At 43.1% G+C, this 19,107-nt stretch overlaps 1 protein-coding gene across 1 annotated transcript; it reads left to right on the top strand.

Moving 5' to 3' along the window:
• Nucleotides 1–2,575: 2,575 nt before the first annotated feature.
• LOC139000316 (zinc finger protein 420-like) lies at nt 2,576–17,497 on the top strand. The gene is made up of 3 exons (XM_070402553.1): nt 2,576–2,608; nt 3,483–3,609; nt 13,468–17,497. Exons 1-3 carry the CDS (start codon nt 2,576–2,578, stop codon nt 15,963–15,965), a joined length of 2,658 nt encoding a protein of 885 aa, XP_070258654.1. The 3' UTR covers nt 15,966–17,497.
• Nucleotides 17,498–19,107: the final 1,610 nt, after the last annotated feature.

The following is a 19,107-nucleotide window of genomic DNA, read 5'->3' as shown; positions in this document are numbered from 1 at the left end:
TGTCTATTGTTTTTTACTTTTTGTCCAGTCCCAGAGATTTCCCTCCTTAACTGTCTCCCTTATATTATCACCAGTGAATTTCATATAACCCCCTTATGTCTTCTCCTTAGAGTCTAATGTATAAAGAAGGTGCAAAACTGCCATTCTCCCACCTCAATGTGTTTTTCTTGTTTCCCGGCAGTGTCGCAGGCTTGGGGCAAATAAACTGAGAGAAATTCTTCACAGGTTTGGACATTTCTTACAACAACACCAAAAGCAATCTACTCATGTGAAGGATGAGAAGGTTACTGTTATGCCCAGAGTTCGGGGTCCCCAATAACCCACCACCAGGGAGCCTTTTCCGATGCAAAAGCAAAGGGTCTTTTATTCAAGCCCGGGACTTGGTCCCCCTCCTGCCTCCATTACTGGATTCAAGAGAGAGCCCCGAGTTCCAAGAGAACAAAGAATTTATAGGGCTTGGGGTTGGGGGGGTGGCGGCACACTGACCACTGATTTGGTCAATTCCCGTTGGTTGAGTGAGGACCGGGGGCTAGTTATGCAAGGGCAGGGTGCAGCTAGGGTCTGGTTACACAAAGACAGGGGGGTGGCTAGCATACTCTTGGCCTTGGGCTAGTTTTCCCCACTTTCCCATTGGCCGAGATAAGGGCAGGCTGAGTAACTGATACATTCTGCGGCTTTTTCTTGGAAGAGGTGTTAAGGACTCAGCTATCAGTCCTGTTCTGTCCTTTCAGTTACATGGAGGGGTATCAGCATTTCCAGGGACAAAACTGACAGAAGACAGGTTTATAAACACAAATTTAGAGCAGATCGAGAAACCAGCAAGCTAGAGCTTTCCCATTGCTTTCAGGGAACAGCAGAAAATGCTCAAGTCTCAGGTGACTTTGTTTTTATTGTTTTCAAGTGTGTGTGTGTGTGTGTGTGTGTGTGTGTGTGTGTGTACTCCACAGGGAAGGATGTTTTTTCTTTTTACCTTCCCCGCCTTCCCTTCTAAGATTCCGCATTCTGAATTCCACACTATGAATTTACTCCATTCAACAGGGGTTTTTTGTTAATTAAATTACATATATGAGTGAGATAAGATGATAGTTCTTTTGACTTACTTCACTTAGCAGGATGCTCTCCAGGTCCCTACATGCTGTGTGAAAGGGGAAGAGAGTCTTCATTTTTACTGCTGCATAGTATTCCATGGTATAAATGTACCACACTATTTTATCCAATCAATCATCTTCTGATGGGTACTTGAGCAGTTTCCAGAGCTTTGCTATTGTAAATTGCGCTGCTATGAACATAGGGGTACATATATCTATGTGATTGTTTCAGGTTTCTTAGGATATATTCCTAGGAGTAGAATCACTGAATTAAATGACAGTTCCATATTAAATATTTTACAAAAACTTCAGACAGCCGAACCGGTTTGGCTCAGTAGATAGACCGTCAGCCTGCAGACTCAAGGGTCCCAGGTTCGATTCTGGTCAAGGGCATGTACCTGGCTTGTGGGCACATCCCAACTGGGTGTTGTGCAGGAGGCGGCTGATCGATCTCTCTCATCGATGTTTCTAACTCTCTATCCCTCTCCCTTCTTCTCTGTAAAAATTCAATAAAAATATATTAAAAAATAAAAACAACTTCAAACTGAATCCATTATGGCTGTACCAATTGGCATTCCCATCTGGGGTGTACTGGGGTTCCCATTTTTCCACATCCTCCCCAGCACTTGTCATTTGTTGATTTGCTGATGGCAGCCATTATGAAAGTGGTGCGGTGATACCTAATTGTTGCTTAAATTTGCATCTCTCTGGTGATCAGTCACTTTGAGCATTTTTTCACAGGTTTCTTGGCCATCTTATCCTCACTACAGTCCAGGCAGAGCTGACACTTTGGATCCTCTTAAGTATGAGCGTCTTTTTCGTGTCAATAACTTTGTATAATGGATTCAATGGAGGCAGGTTAAGGCAGTTAGAGACTTGAACAACTTCCTCCAGATACATATGACCCGAGGGAAACACATGCCAAATGTCTTGAATGAAGAAACAATGTCTGACCTTCCAAAACAGCAAGTTCTGAACAAATATATGCAAAACCTGCTGCTAAAGGAAGCTGTGCAGGTGCAGGGAAAACAAACTTGCCCCGGAAATCACCTCCCTGAAGGCGCTAGAGGACCCTTAGTGTACTTCGTGTGTTCTTGGGCTATTTGCCACTAAATCCAGGCCTAGAATCAAGTGAGAAATACTGGATCCCGGCCTTGGAGCGGAGAAACTACATTACCCAGAAGGCAACGCATGGAATGGCATCAGGCTGCGCCAATGGAGGCTCAGAGGAGGCATTTCCGTTTGGCCGCTTCGGGAGGGCGGGACCGATAATCCTTGTGGCAGGACTTCATCCTCTCAGATTTTTGTCTCAGGGGATGAGGTTTTCCGTGTCCGCAGTCCCTTGGAGAAGGCCGGAGAGTGGTGCTCACAGCTCCGACGTGGGATTGAAGCTTGGAGTCGCCACACGGACCCACGCCAGGGCCGGGACTGGGGCCGCCATTCCTGCAGCGGCTTCTACTCCCGCCCGGCTCAGCCCACAGAGCGCAATGGCGGCGCCCCCGCTGAGGAGACGGGCTGAGGTGAGTCGAGTCCCCCAGGCCCTCACCGCCTCCTCACACAGACACCACAGCCTGGGGAGGGCGCCTGTCCCGTCCTGCAGCTCAGTCCCGCGTGGAGGACCGTGAGGAAGGCGGAGGGGAGAGAGGAGTGTTGTGGCTTCTGAGGACACAGCAAGTGCGGGGCAGAGGGGACGGGGGTGACTTGCATGTGAAGGTCCCTGAGGATGTGGCTGTGAGTATTGACGGAAAGATCAGAGGCTGCAGGGAGGACGTCACAGCCTCATTCGGGGCTTTCCCGGCTGTGGGTCCATCAGGGGCCTGGGGTGGTCCTGGATCCGGCTGGACTACAAGCTCTCTACCCGCCATATGCCAGGTTCATGGGTGAGTCCAGCGAGATCCAGTGGCATTGGAGCAGGAAGGGGGCAGAGCTGAGGGAGTGAACCTGGGGTCTGAACATGGGAAGGGGATAAACATTACACAGTGGTGAGCACATCTGGGGGAAGTGTGAGCTGATGGTCCCGGGACCTGGTGTGGGGACTTAAAGGTGAAGCATAAACCGACGCTTGGCTTTGTCTTGGAGGCAGGATCTAGGAGACTGCAGTGGTTTTGCTTGGCAGGAAGGCTGGGGCCCTGCAGGCATCGCCCAGACCTTAAATGGCATTGCCCTCTACCCTCCCCTGTCCCAATGCTTCCCTCTCAACCCAGCTGCTCTGCTGAGGGCCATCACAGTGACGAATGGGATTGTGATGAGAGAGCAGCCTGCACTGGCATTAGGGCCTGGTGTCCACAGTAACCGGGTGCCCTGGAGGAAGTTGAGAAGGGCAAGGTGTGTAAGGTGTAGAATTACTGGTTCTCAGAAAGGCAGCTTTGGTTTTCATTGTCTCCATTCTGACAGGTTGGCGTGACCTTTGAGGACATTGCCCTGTACTTCTCCAGGGAGGAATGGAGCCTCCTTGATGAGGGTCAGAGACAGCTGTACCTGAATGTGATGCTGGAGAACTTTGAACTTATATCCTCCCTGGGTAAGACCCTCACTCTCACCAGTGACCTGGACTTGGCTTAGAGGTTTTCCAGACCCCATCCCCCAGGGTGTGCACTGTCCTCCCAGGTAGACTGTGGTACTGCTTGTTTTTCCAGTTTCCTGGGTAGTTGCTGTCCTGGGGAGGGTTGGTGTGTTTCCACTGCTCCCTTCTATTCCTGAAGTACCAATAGTCCCCGCTGTACTAAATTCACAGGGAAGACTTGTGTTTGGTAGTGTGTTTGGAAGACTGAGTGATTCCACCTTGATCATTGAGGAAAGCATTTTCTATATTCTTGTTGGTCATTTGTACATACTTTTAGAGGAATTGTTTCTATGTCCTTTTCCTGCTTAATAACGCTATTTTTTGGTTAAACATTCTCGTGACTACCTTGTATATATTATATATTAATTGCTTATCACATCCAGGAACATATTTTTCCATGTACTTAATTGTGCTTTTCAGATGCAGATATTGCTGCCCCACACCCACATTTCTACAAAGTCCACATTTTTAGCAACCCTGCATTCAGCAGGTCTAGTGCCACCATGTTTCTAGCAAGCTCAGATGCTTGTTACTATTGCTTAGCAATATAGTATTTTTTAAAATTTTATTTTATTTATTTTTTTCACAGAGAGGAGGGGTGAGGGATAGAGGGTTAGAAACATTGATCAGCTGCCTCCTGCACACTCCCTACTAGGTTGTGCCCGCCACCAAGGTACATGCCCTTGACCAGAATCGAACCTGGACCCTTGAGTCCATAGGCTGACGCTCTATTCACTGAGCCAAACTGGTTAGGGCACAATAAAGTTTTGTTTTTTTTAAATATATTTTATTGATTTTTTACAGAGAGGAAGGGAGAGAGATAGACAGTTAGAAACATCGATGAGAGAGAAACATCGATCAACTGCCTCCTGCACATCTCCCACTGGGGATCTGCCCGCAACCCAGGTACATGCCCTTGACTGGAATCGAACCTGGGACCTTTCAGTCCGCAGGCCGACGCTCTATCCACTGAGCAAAACCGGTTAGGGCAATAAAGTATTTTTAATGAAGCTATATCGAGTTTGGTTTTCAGACAAGTCATTGCATTGTTATTAGCTGACAGTGTAGTTATAGTATAACATAACTTTATCATTCCCTGAGAATTCCAACTTTTTGTGTGAATTTCTGTCTATATCTCAATATTTGCTTAATTGTGCTGATCAGAACTGCATCCACTATCTTTCCAAGCTATTCCTTCATATGATTTGCAACTATGTTCTTCTGTTCTCTAGATTTCATTTCATTTCATTTTGTTTATTGCTTTTGTGCTGTGAAGAAGCCTTTTCTTTATTTGTTGTTATCTGGACTGTTTATTTTTTCTTTTTTGTCTGGTGGTTGGTGTCACATTCAGGGTTCCATTTAATCTGTAGATTGCATTGTGTACTATGGATATTTTCACAATTTTTTTAAAAAAATTCTTTATTGTTTAAAGTAATATATGTTGTATTACATATGTCTCCATTTTCCCTCATTGACCACAAATGAGTGATCTTGTGATATTCATCTTTCTCCACCTGGTTGATTTTGCTTAGCATGATGCTCTCCAGTTCCATCTATGCTGTTGCAAATGGCAAGAGTTCCTCCTTTTTAACAGCAGCATAGAATTCCACTGTGTAGATGTACCACATTTTGTAGTGTGTGTTTTTTTCGAATTTTTGTGAATTTATTTGAGCCAAAGATGTACGTACCACAGATTTTAATCCACTCATCTACTAATGCCCACTTAGGCTATTTCCAGATCTTAGCTGTTTTAAATTATGCTGCTATGAACATAGGAGTCAACATGTCCTTTCTGATTCGTGTTTATGATTTCTTTTTTTCTTTTTTTAATATTTCATTATTGATTTCAGAGAGAGGAGAGGAGAGGGAGAGAGTGATAGTAACATCAATGATAAGAGAGAATCATTGATCTCTGCGTTCTGCACGCACCCTACTGGGATTCGAGCCCACAGCGCTGCATGTTGCCTTGGGCTGCATCAAACCTGGGACCTTTTAACCTGCAGGCTCTATCCACTGAGCAAAACTGGCTAGGGCTGTGTCTGATTTCTTGGGATATTTTCCTAGATGGGTCAGTTGGGAGTTCCATTTTTAGTTTTTTGTAAACTCTACACTATATTCCACAGTGTCTGTACCAATATGCATTCCCACCAGCTGTGCACAAGGGTTCCTTTTTCTCTGAATCCTTGTCAGTATCTTGTCGTTTATCAATTAGTTGATGATAGCCATCCTGACAGGTGTGAGATGATATCTCATTGTCGTTTTGATTTGCGCTTCTCAGATAAGTGGCTTTGAGCATGTTTTTATATGTCTCGGCTTTCTGTATATCCACTTTCAAAAAGTGTGTATTTGGTCCTTTGCCAATTTTTAGATTGGATTGTTTACCTTTTTCTTATGATGTATGAGTTTCTGTAAATTTTGGAGAGTAAACCCTTATCAGATATAACATGGCAAGAAGGGTGAGGTTGTAAGTTCAGTTCATGGTACTGGCATTGTAAGAGGAGCAGCTGGGTCTCCTGCAGCCTCTGTGTCACTGAGCCCCAGTCCGCACTGGTTTTTACAGCCCGTAGTTCTTACTGCCAGTAGGCCCTTTTTTCCCCAGTCTGGGACGCTGTGCTGGGTGTCTGGTGTGACACTGGGACCGCTTTTTCTTCCAGGTGACCTCTGCAGAGACGATCTCTCTCCCACTTAAAAAAGTGTCCCACATGGGTACACGACCAACACCTTCCATTCCTCTCTACCTCCTACCAGTATCAGTGTGCTTTCCACTTTACCTGTCCAGTGCTAAGACAATGGTTCTCAACCTTGGCTGTACATTAGAATCACCTGGGAATCTTTTTAAAATCCTGATATCTGGGCCTCATCCTTTGGAAATTCTGTTTCGTTGTTACTAATGATGAGGCCCAGAAATCAGGTTATTGAAAACATTCCCAGGTGATTCTAATGTGCAGGCCAGGTTGAGAACCACTGTCCTAAGGCATCAATTCAGCCAGCTTTCCAGGAGTTCTGGCTGATTGTTTTTCTGCATTTTACTTGTAATTTTGATGTGGTTGTGGAATGAAGTGAGTATAAGCCCTTGTGGACACCGCCGTCTTGGATCTCCTCTCCCATAACTTTTCTGAATTCAATTCTTTCTTCTTTTATCTTCACCTGAATAGTGAGAATATTTTTACCAATGATTTTTTTTTTCTAAGAGAGAGAAAGGGAGAAGCAGAGAGAGAGAGAGAGAAACATCAATTGGTTGCCTCACACATGTGTCCCCACTAGGTTCGGGATTGAACCTCAAAGCCACATACCTGCCTCTTACAGAAAATCAAATCTATGACCTTCCAGTGTGCAAGCAAGCACTCTCAAAACTGAGCAACATGGGCCAAGGATATTTATTTATTCCTTAAATTATTTATTTTTAAAGTATATTTTATTGACTTCAGAGAGGAAAGGAAGGAAAGACGGATAGAAACATGAATAATGAGAGAGTCATTGATTAGCTACTTTCTGCACACCCCCCAATGGAGATTTGCCGGCAACCTGCACATATCTTCTGACAAAGGCTGGAATTTTGATCGCTGTGGTCAGCCGTTTTCAACCTTTGGTTCTCGACCCCTTTGGCAGTGGAACAACCCTTTCACAGGGGTCGCCTAAGATAATCCTGCATATCATATATTTACATTACAATTCATAACAGTAGTAACATTACAGTTATGAAGTAGCAACGAAAATAGTGTTATGGTTGGATCAGCAATGAGGAACTGTATTTAAAGGGCCAGAAGGTTGAGAACCACTGTGCTAGGTCATGGGTTTATGCTCAATCACTGAGCCAGCCTTTATTTATTGATTTTAGAGACAGGAAGGGAAACAGAGAAAGAGAGGGAAACTGATCTGCTGTTCTACCCATCTAAGCATTTATTGGCTGTCCCCTACATGTGCCCTAGAAAACCCACAGCTGTGGTGCATGTGGACCACACACTCAACAGGAGAGCTACATGGCCAGGGCTCTGAATTTGTTTATAAATTTCAGAAGCTCATATGGGATCTTGTCAGATTTCTCTATGGAGGGTCATGTTGTCTCTTAACATCAACATCTCTTTTTTTTTTTTTATGTAGAAGTATATTTTATTGATTTTTTACATAGAGGAAGGGAGAGGGATAGAGAGTTGGAAATATCGATGAGAGAGAACATTGATCAACTGCCTCCTGCACACCTCTACTTGGGATGTGCCCGCAACTAACGTATATGCCCTTGATGGAAATCGAACCTGGGACCCTTCAGTCCGCAGGCCGACACTCTATGCACTGAGCCAAACCAGTTAGGGCTCAACATCTCTTATGATGCTTTGTGGTTCCTAGTGTCAGGTATAATGTCTTACCTTTCATTTCTTTGAACATTTTTTTTTCTTCACCAATTGACTTCCCCCAGCCTCCCCTACCCCCCTGAAGATTGTTGTTGTTTGTTGGTTTTTGTTCTTTGCTTTAGTCAAAGTCAAGAGTAGCCAATATTTGTATTGTTTTATTTTGCTTTATCTCCTTTTACTGATGCTTGTTTAAATATTTGAGGAAGAGAGATGGCTGGGGGGAGAGAGAGAGAGAGAGAGAAAGATCCATGTGAGGGAGAAACATCCATCTACTGACTTCTGCACACAAGGTAACTGGAAATGGAACCCATATACTGATATGTGCCTTGACTGGGAATTGAATACTCGACGCTTTGGTACACAGCATGATGCTCCAACCACCTGAGCCATACTGGCCAAGGCATTCTGTGGTTTTTAAACACAAAAATTTCTAGTGTTCTTTTAAGAACAGGCCACTTTGGTCAATGATAGCAAAAGCACAGGGGCTGCTGGAGATAATTCTGACCCTTGTTTTTTACTGTAGTATTTTCAAATATCTTTATTCACCCAGTCTTTTCTGGTCATTCTTTCTGTACACTTCTTTATTTGTGTCTGTTATACCATCTTCATGTTATTCTTACTCCTATTTCATATGGGGTTTTTGTTCATGAGTAGCTGTGTACTTATACTGGGCTCAGGGGAGACGGTTATATCTCTAATTCTGCATTCTTTCGGTGTCACTCACATAGGTGGGTTTTTAAAAAATATATTCTTAGTGATTTGAGCAAGGAAGGGAGATATGGAAACATCAATGATGAGAGAGAATCATCAATCGGCTGCCTCCTACACACCACCTCCTGGGGATGAAGCCTGCAACCCCGGCACATGCCCTGGCCGGAATTGTACCTAGGACCCCTCAGTTCCCAGGGAGACGCTCCATCCACTGAGCCAAGCCAGCAAGGGCTCAAATAGGTCATTTGTCTGTTGTCTCATTTGTCCTTTGTTGTTCTACTACAGTGTTGATCATCCACCTTTTTTGTTTTTCTCTGAAGATTTGCATCATTTATCCCATGGAATGGGTCAAGTGGGATTTAACCGGAAGAATCCTTTGTGCATCACATAAGAAACATAATTTTATTATTTATTTTTAAATGTATTTTATTGAATTTTTTACAGAGAGGAAGGGAAAAGGATAGGGAGTTAGAAATATCAATTAAAGAGAAACATCAATCAGCTCCCTCCTGCACAACCCTTACTGGGAATGTGCCTACAACCAAGATACATGCCCTTGACTGGAATTGAACCTGGGACCCTTCAGTCCACAGGCCGACATTATGTCCACAGGGGCAAACTGGGTAGGGCGAAACAGTACTTTATTAATGACACAGTGGTGTCATAGGTGGTCTTGCCTTGGAGAAGGGTCACTGGGGAGGAATTCTTGGTTGGCCTTTGTTACATTCATAGCTGGAAACCCAACATTGTCTTCCTTCCTTCCTTCCTTCCTTCCTTCCTTCCTTCCTTCCTTCCTTCCTTCCTTCCTTTCTTTCTTTCTTCCTTTCTTTCTTTCTTTCTTTCCTTGTTTATAGCAGCTTTATTGCTAATTGCAAAGAAACTGTAAGCAACCAAAATGTCCCCTAAAAGCTGAGTGGATACACAAACTGTGGTGCATCCGTACAATGAAATATTGAGCAACAAAAAGAGAAAATAGAGAAAAATCAAACTAGGAATGGGAATACCAAGAAGCAAGATCTCCCCACATTGATATGACCCCTTGAGCCAAGAAAGGAATGCAAGGAACTTAAATATATATCGCTTAGTAAAAAGAGCCAGTCTGAAAAGGGTATATACTGTATGATTCCAGCTACATTACATTGTGGAAAAGGGAAAACTATACAGAGAGTAAAAAGCTTAGTAGTTGCCACAGGCTTGGAGTACAGAGGGAAGGATAAATTGGTCCAGCACAGGGGATTTTTATTTATATATTTATGTTTTTTAAGTTTTTGGCAAATTTATTAATTTTTTAAATTAAATCTTTATTGTTCAGATTATTACCGTTGTTCCTCTTTTTTACCCCTAGAACTCCCCTGCAGCCGGTTCCCAACCCCTTCTCTACCCTTATCCCCGCCACCTACACTTCTCATCCATAGGTGTAGAATTTTTGTCCAGTCTCTTCCCATACCCCCCACACCCCTTTCCTCCCGAAGAATAGTCAGTCCAGTCCCTTTCTATGCCCCTGAATCTATTATATTCAGCAGTTTATTCTGTACATATGATGATTTATTCACTTGATTTTTAGATTCACTTGTTGATAGATATGTATTTGTTGTTCATAATTTGTATCTTTACCTTTTTGTTCTTCTTTCTCTTCTTAACGGATACCTTTCAGCATTTCATATAATACTGTTTTGGTGGTCATAACCTCCTTTAGCTTTTTCTTATCTGTGAAGTTCTTTATCTGACCTTCAATTCTGAATGATAGCTTTGCTGGGTAAAGTAATCTAGGTTGTAGGTTCTTGCTATTCATCACTTTGAATATTTCTTTTTTTTTAATTAAATCTTTATTGTTCAGATTACGTTTGTTCCTCTATTTTCCCCCCCATAACTCCCCTCCTCCCAGTTCCCGCCAACCCTCCGCCCTCACTCCACACCCACTGTCCTCATCCATAGGTGCACGATTTTTGTCCAGTCTCTTCCCGCATCTCCCATTCCCTTTTCCCCCCCAAGAATAGTCAGTCCATTCCCTTTCTATGTCCCTAATTCATTATAATCACCAGTTCATTCTGTACATCAGATTATTTATTCACTTGATTCTTAGATTCACTTGTTGATAGATGCATGTTTGTAGTTCATAATTTGTATCTTTACCTTTTTCTTCTGCCTCTTCTTAAAGGATACCGTTAAGCATTTCATATAATACTGGTTTAGTGGTGATGAACTCCTTTAGCTTTTCCTTATCTGTGAAGCTCTTTATCTGACCTTCAATTCTGAATGATAGCTTTGCTGGGTAAAGTAATCTTGGTTGTAGGTTCTTGGTATTCATCACTTTGAATATTTCTTGCCACTCCCTTCTGGCCTGCATAGTTTCTGTTAAGAAATCAGCTGACAGTCGAATGGGTACTCCCTTGTAGGTAACTGATTGTTTTTCTCTTGCTGCTTTTAAGATTCTCTCTTTGTCTTTTGCTCTTGGCATTTTAATGATGATGTGTCTTGGTGTGGTCCTCTTTGGATTCCTTTTGTTTGGGGTTCTCTGTGCTTCCTGGACTTGTAAGTGTATTTCTTTGACCAGGTAGGGGAAGTTTTCTGTTACTATTTTTTTTAAATAGGTTTTCAATATCTTGCTCTCTCTCTTCTTCTGGCACCCCCATAATTCAGATGTTGGTACGTTTGAAGTTGTCTCAGAGGCTTCTTACACTGTCTTCATATTTTTGCATTCTTTTTTCTTTTTGTATTTCCGGTTGGGTGATTTTTGCTTCTTTGTATTTCAAACCTTTGACTTTATTCTTGTGATCCTCTAGACTGCTGTTGGAAGTCTTCATGATATCCTTTATTTCCGTCAGTGTATGCTTAATTTCTAGTTCGTCCTTTTTCATAACCTCGAGGGTCTCACTAGATTTCTTAAGGGTCTCACTAAATTTATTGGTGGTTTCTAGAAAATTCTTGAAAATCCTTAAAAGTGTGGTTTGGAACTCTATATCCAGTAGTTTGCTTTCCTCCATTTCTGTCATTTGTGTCCTGTTTCTTTGTCTCGGCATTTTTTTATGCTTCATTGTGTTGATAGAGGGGCTTTCTGTGTTAGGAGTCCTATAGGGCCCAGTGGCTCAGCCTCCCCAATTACCTGAGGTAGACACTCTTGGTGCACCCCCTTGTGGGCTTTCTGCACAGTGTTGTTGTAGTTAAGCCTTGATTGTAGTTGGTATCACTGGGAGGAATTGACCATCAAGGCCTGTTGGCTGTGAGAATCAGCTATGTCTGCAGTGGGAGAACTTCTGTTTTAGAGGCACCCTTCTGGGGCAAGACTTGCTTCAGTGGTGCTTTGGTGCTCACTGAGTCTGCCCACTGAGTGTGTCCCTTATGGATCTGAGGAGTTTTAATCTGTATTGTCCCACTCTGACCATTGGGTGCACTGGCTCTTGAATCTCTAAGGAGGTGCTAATTTAGTCTCTGTCTGAGGCTACTCAGCAGGAGCTACAGAGAGATCTGCAGATTCCTCTACTTTGTTTGGGGTTTGGAGGTGCCCAGATGAGGCCCAGCTGTGAAGCAGAGCAAGGTGCTGTGGGGCCTTGGGCCTTCTTTTGGAAGTTCTGGTTCTCTCTGACCCAGCTGCAGTTATTAGGTAATTTCCAGATTGAAAAGGGCCAGGCCTTTGATATGCAAAAGCCTCTACGCACAGATTGGGTGGGGTGGGTTCTCAGGGGATCAACGGGGCGGAGCCAGCAGCTATGGCTGCTCCTCAGTCCTACCCTAAGAGGCCCAGTGACTCAGTGTCCCGGTAATCTCTGCAAGTTCCGCTGAGAGAAAGCCACCCTCGAGTTACGACCGATGCCAGACAGTCCAGTTTCTCCCCGAATGAGTCTGGGTCGCCAGAGACTCGCCCGGATTTGGAGTTCAGAGAAGTAGGGAGCTTGAGACTCCCTCCCGATTGAAAAAGACAGCCGTGACCTCATTTGCCAGCCCTTTCCTCTTGGGCCACGTCCTCAGTTGCCAGCCCTTTCCAATTGCGCCACGTGCTCAGTTGCCATCCATTTCCGCGTGCGCCTCCATATCTCTACACTCTACTTCCGCACCTCCACTGAGTCTCAGTATGCTTTTCTCTTTCCTTCTAGTTGTAGAATTTCCACTCAGCCAGCCTTCCTGTGGTTCTGGATGATGTCTGTTTTGTCTTTTAGTTGTATTGTTGAAGTGGTTGTGATGGCAGCAATTTCTGGTGTTTACCTATTCCGCCATCTTGGTTCTATCAGCACTCAGTTTTCATAGTGATCATTTCTACTGGGATTCCCAGCCCATGGATAACCTTCGCCTCTCTTGACTTTGCACCTTTCACAGGTCTCTCTTTTCTGCCCTCTAACATTGGTCCATGCCTGCAGTCCCTTGGAGTGCACACATGTTATTATATTGACGTTGAACATCATGTGGTCTAATACAATACATTTTTATGACTTTGAGCTGTTTTAAATGATTCTACATAGACTCACATGGCCAACATATAAGGTGGTAATGGAAGCCGTTTGTGCAGGAAAAATGAGTAGAGCCTTCCTCTCTTCTTTGTGTCCCTTCCTGTGTTGCTGTCCCTCTCTTGGTTTTCTTTTCATCATCAACTGAGTTTTGGGGCCACGATATGCATAATAACAGTTTCCTCAGAGTATACCTCACTGGTCCTTAAAATCTTTCTATGGATTCAGGCCTAGTCATGACAGAGAAACATTTGTGGTGAAGATATTCTGATTTCATAGGGTGAACATGTACTTTACCAGTGTTTCCTTTTGTTCAGGTTGCTGCTGTGGAGCAGAGAATGAGGAGGCAGTGACTGAAGAGAACTTTTTTGTGAGAGTTTCACAGGCAAGGAATCCCCAGTTCCCTTTGTCTTCCCAGAAGAGCCACTCCTGTGAGAGTTGTGGACTAGTCTTGGGAAACATTTTCCACGTGATGGAGCTGCAGGGAACACAATACGGACAGATACTGTTGAGGTGTGGGGCATGTGCAAAACGGTTTTACTTCAGTGTCAATATTCACCAATGGCATGTGAGAGAGAAGACTTTCATTAGAGGTGTGGACAGGATCTCCCTTGTAAACAGCTGCAATTTCAATGTGTCCCAAAATGGTTTCACATGTGGGGAGGTTGGTCAGGGTGTTCTTACCGAATCAGGACAGCTCCACCTAACGGCTACTCAGACCAGGGACTGTCCAAATGCTATTTCGACACATGGGATGACATTTCAAAGGACAAAAAATTATTACGCCAGAAAAGAATCTAAGAAAGACATTAGTTGTACCCACACATTTATTCAGGAAAAGGATGTCAATGTTGGATGTGGATGTTTTGTGCGCTCTGACTGTGGGAAATATTTTACCGAATTTTCTAGCTTTTATCTTGTACAGCAAGGTCACACTGGAGAAAGGCCTTATCAGTGCAGTGAATATGGGAAAGCTTTTAGCAATAGTAACAGCCTCGGTGAATATGAAGCTTTGCACACTGAAGAAAGGCATTATGAGTACAGTGAATATGGGAACGCTTTTAGTAGTATTAACGGCCTAGGTGAATATGAAGCTTTGCACACTGAAGAAAGGCCCTATGAGCACAGTGATTTTGGAAATCCTGTTACCAATAGCACTGCCCTCCATTATGATCAGAGTGTTCTCACAGCAGAAAGGCCTTATGAGTGCAATGAGTGTGGGAAATCTTTTACTAGTAGCAGTAACCTTCATTGTCATCAGCGCATTCACACTGGAGAAAAGCCTTATAAATGTAGTGAATGTGGAAAGTCTTTTTCAAATTTCAATACTCGCAAATATCATCATTACAGAGTGCACTCTGCTGAAAGGCCTCATCACTGCAGTGAATGTGGGAAATCTTTTATCACTTTGTCTCACCTTCACAGTCATCAGAGGGTTCACACAGGAGAAAAGCCTTATAAATGCAATGAATGTGGGAAATCTTTTACCCAGAGCAGTAGCCTTCTTTCTCATCAGAGCATTCACACTGAAGAAAAGCATTATATATGTGGTGAATGTGGGAAAGCTTACAACTCTTCCATTAAACTCTGTTGTCATCTAAGAGTGCACACTGGAGAAAGGCCTTTTCACTGCAGTGAATGTGGGAAATCTTTTACCAGGAAAAGTGCACTTTGTCTACATCGGAGAATTCATAGAGAAAAAAACGCTCATAAATGCAGTGAATGTGGGATGACTTTCATCGAAATCAGAGCTCTCCAAAAGCATCAGAGAGTTCACACTGGAGAAAAGCCTTTTAAATGCAATGAATGTTGGAAATCTTTCACCACTAAGTCTAAGCTTCACACTCATCAGAGGGTTCACACAGGAGAAAAGCCTTATAAATGCAATGAATGTGGGAAATCTTTTACCGTTAAGTTCGAACTTCACAGACATCAGAGAGTTCACACTGGAGAAAAGCCTTTTAAATGCAGTGAATGTGGGAAATCTTTTACCACTAAGTCTCAACTTCACATTCATCAGAGGGTTCACACAGGAGAAAAGCCTTATAAATGCAATGAATGTGGGAAAACTTTCATCCTAAACAGAGCTCTCAAAAATCATCAGAGATTACACACTGGAGAAAAGCCTTTTAAATGCAGTGAATGTGGGAAATCTTTTAGCAGGAGCGATGTCCATCGCCGTCATCAGAGAAATCATGCAGGACGAATTCCTTATAAATGCAGTGACTGTGGGAAAACTTTCACCAAAAACACAGCTCTCCAAAATCATCAGAGAGTTCACACAGGAGAAAAGCCTTTTAAATGCAGTGAATGTGGGAAATCTTTTACCAGTAACCGTGAACTTTGTCGTCATCAGAGAGTTCACACAGGAGAAAAGCCTTATAAATGCAGTGAATGTGGGAAATCTTTTACCAGTAACAGTCAACTTTGTCGTCATCAGAGAATTCACACAGGAGAAAAGCCTTTTAAATGCAGTGAATGTGGGAAATCTTTTACCATTAACAGTCAACTTTGTCGTCATCAGAGAGTTCACACAGGCGAAAAGCCTTATAAATGTATTGAATGTGGGAAAACTTACATTGAAAACAGTGCTCTCCAAAATCATCAGAGAGTTCACACAGGAGAGAGGCCTTTTAAATGCAGTGAATGTGGGAAATCTTTTACCTGGAAGAGTGTCCTTCGCCAACATCAGAGTGTTCATAAAGGAGAAAAGCCTTATAAATGCAGTGACTGTGGGAGATCTTACACCAGGATCACCAGGCTTCGCAGTCATCAGAGAGTTCATACAGGAGAAAGTCGTTATGAGTGTAATTAATGTGAGATAGCTCTCAGCCTAATTTGTAAATTTGCTCTGCACAAAAGAGTCCGAATGTGAAAAGTTTCTCAGATGTGTTGAAAATGTAGTTTCTTAGTTAGGACTTAACAATTGTATAAGAAGATAGGTGAAGTCACATTAGTCAGAATTTATCTCATACTTTGAATCACCTACATTATGTAACATACCTGCATCTATTTTTGCTCTTCTGTTTGCTTGTTTGTATGTTGGAACCATACGTATGTTTGTTGAAATTTTTAAGATAAAGAGCTGTCTTGCCAGTTGGAAGAACTGCCAGTCTCATGGCTCTTTCCTTGCAAAATAATGAAGGCTTTTCTGTAAGACTTCTTTGACTCTATGGGTTAGTTTATATGGAGATCTGGGCTCTCCAAGCATGCTTCGGGGAAAAACTTATATGGGCTCTGAAACATTTTTGCCTTTGGGGGAAGACTATCGACCAGAAATTACCTGAGCAGTTTTTTCCAAATGTACATTGCTGGCCATATTTTCCTAGGAAACACTGGACTCTCTATTCCTCATGTGGAAATGGATGCATTGAGACACAGAGGTCATTCCCAAGAGGGGGTAGTTGTGACAACCTGAAGTATATCTGGGAGCAGCGTTAATTTTTTTCCTGTTTTCAAGGACTGGTAAGACATTTGAAGGAATTCTTTTCCCCAGGTGTTGCAGAGGGCCATGTGCTTTAATTCCTTCAATTCCATGGGTGACAGGCACTGGTTGCAAGACCATCGCCTTGAGGGTACCCCTTCACTGCAGAAACACTGGCCTAATTCTTGTTGGACCAGACTGCAGCCCATTAGATGGAATGGTCTTCATCTAAACTTACACCCAGACATTTTTTTGGGAAAAGACTATAGAAGCCGTGTGTACACAGATCTGAGGGACTCCAGGTTTGTTTATCTTCTGTGCTGCAGTCATTTTCACTGATGATGATCAAGAAGTTTTGTTGCTTCAAATAGCTTCTCAGATGTTCCCATCAGAGCCAGTGGTGCTCTGGCAGCAAAACTAAGAGGAAAACAAAGGTTGTCTTTAGGCCAGAGATGTGTCCTTTGTGACCCAGTCAGTATTCCCGTGGGTTATTGGGTGAAAGTTCTTCATTGTTTTTCATTGTTTGTTACGTTTTCTGTCACTGAGATGACACTCTCGCCCAGAGGGCATAAGAGTATGGACTGAACATAGAGTTGAAAAACCTGTTGTTCCAAACTGAGTAACATTTGTTTTATCTTGAAACATTTTTGAAAACCTATAATGAGTAAATTGCATGTATTAAGTATAGTGATTCATAAATCTTGACAGGTGCATGAAACTGAACCCATCATTATACTCATAATACTGAGCATATCTGTGGCTGTGTAGTTGCTTCATGACCTCATTTAATCTGTCCTTGTTCTTCCCAGCTTTTCTGGTAACCATGGTTTTACATTTCACTTTAATGGAGAACTTTGCTTTTTCTAAGTATTTTCCTGCTTTAATGTATATTTCCTAAATTCTTGGACATTTATTAAAGATATATTAATAACTCATTTTTTTTGATAGTTATTCTTTTTGTTGTTGTTAATCCTCACCCAAGGATATTTTTACATTGACTCTTTGGAACAGTGGAAGAGAGAGGAAAAGACAGAGAGAAACATTGATGTGAAGGAAACACATCGATTGGTTGCCTCCTGTATCAGCCCTGACCCGTGCCCTGGCTGGAAGGAGTCTTCAACCAGGGTATGTGCCTTTGACTGGAATGGAACCTGGGACCCTTTGGTCTGTAGGCCTACGCTCCATCCAGAGCCAAATAGGCCAGAGTTCTGGTAGATATTCTTATCTTTGAATATATCACCATCATGTCCATTTTAATAAATATTTGGTTATTTATATTTTAAATATATATCTTTTTAATTGATTTTTTTACAGAGACAAAGGGAGAGGGATAGAGAGTTAGAAACATCAATGGGCGAGAAATATCTGTCAGCTGCCTCCTGCACACCCCCTACCGGGGATGTGCCCACAACCAAGGTACATGCCCTTGACCGGAATCAAACCTGGGACCTTTCAGTCTGCAGGCCGATTCTCTATCCACTGAGCAATACCGGTTAGGGCAATATTTGGTTATTTTTAATAAAGGTGGTACAAACATTTTGGTATAATTCTTTATATGGATATAAATGTTATTTACCTTCCTCAGAGGGACATCTGCCACAGGATCCCGGACTGTGAGAGGTCGCAGGACGGACTGAGGGATCCCACCAGAGTGTATGAATTTCATGCACGAGGCCTCTATTTTAAACAGATGAACCAGAATATCACGGTTCCGTTCACAGTCCAGGAGGATACCTGAGCCCCGCGTAGATCTGCAGTGTGGGATATGCAGGAGGTAAGCTGATCAATGATTCTCTCTCAGCATTGATTTTTCTCTCTCTCTATCTACTTTGAACTCCAGCATCTCCCTGCAGAGACCTTCCCAGGCCACGCACTTCTCACCCCCGATGCTCACAAGGACATTTGTCTTTGGGTGCTTTTTAGTGAGAAATGGGACCTATAAGAAGCCACTGACTCTCCTGCAGGGCAGCAGGTGCTGTGGGCACTCGGGTCTCATTGTGCTGGGCCCCACCGGGGAATGTCCCGCAGAATCCCTAGAGCTCCCTGAGGCTCAGTTGTCTGAATGTGACATTCAGATGATTGATGGTGTAGAGGTCAAGCAGAATGAAGTTAAATAGAAGAAGACATTCTGCCAGGAAAAGGTAGCCCTCTGCTTCTCCGTATCCTGTCGTCCGGCTCATCTCAGCGTCACCGTTCACAAAGAACATCAACAGATAGCGCTTGCTTTGGCCTTCCAAGATCAATAAAAGTACCAAGCTGAGTACTTGTTGCCAGGATTTTCGGGTTAGATTTTTGACCATTTTCTTTTATTTATTTATTTATTTATTTATTTTTAAAATATTTTTTTATTGGTTTTTCACAGAGAGGAAGGGAGAGAGATAGAGAGGTAGAAACATTGATGAGAGAGAAACATCGACCAGCTGCCTCCTGCACATCTCCCACTGGGGATATGCCCGCAACCCAGGTACATGCCCTTGACCAGAATCGAGCCTGGGACCTTTCAGTCCGAAGGCCGATGCTCTATCCACTGAGC

The sequence above is a fragment of the Myotis yumanensis genome, unplaced genomic scaffold (assembly GCF_028538775.1).
Source record: "Myotis yumanensis isolate MYYU_CA2020_CCGP unplaced genomic scaffold, mMyoYum1.0.hap1 SCAF_23, whole genome shotgun sequence".
Taxonomy (NCBI): Eukaryota; Metazoa; Chordata; class Mammalia; order Chiroptera; family Vespertilionidae; genus Myotis; species Myotis yumanensis.
The sequence above is the reverse complement of the archived record's forward strand: the minus strand, read 5'-3'. Positions and strand labels throughout refer to the sequence as shown.

What these genes read in the sequence shown, in the direction of transcription:
- LOC139000316 (XM_070402553.1), top strand. Translation starts at nt 2,576, where the DNA reads ATGGCGGCGCCCCCGCTGAGGAGACGGGCTGAG. An exon ending in CGCTGAGGAGACGGGCTGAG is followed by an intron (nt 2,609 to 3,482) that starts GTGAGTCGAGTC and finishes CCATTCTGACAG; the next exon opens with GTTGGCGTGACCTTTGAGGA. An exon ending in TGAACTTATATCCTCCCTGG is followed by an intron (nt 3,610 to 13,467) that starts GTAAGACCCTCA and finishes CCTTTTGTTCAG; the next exon opens with GTTGCTGCTGTGGAGCAGAG.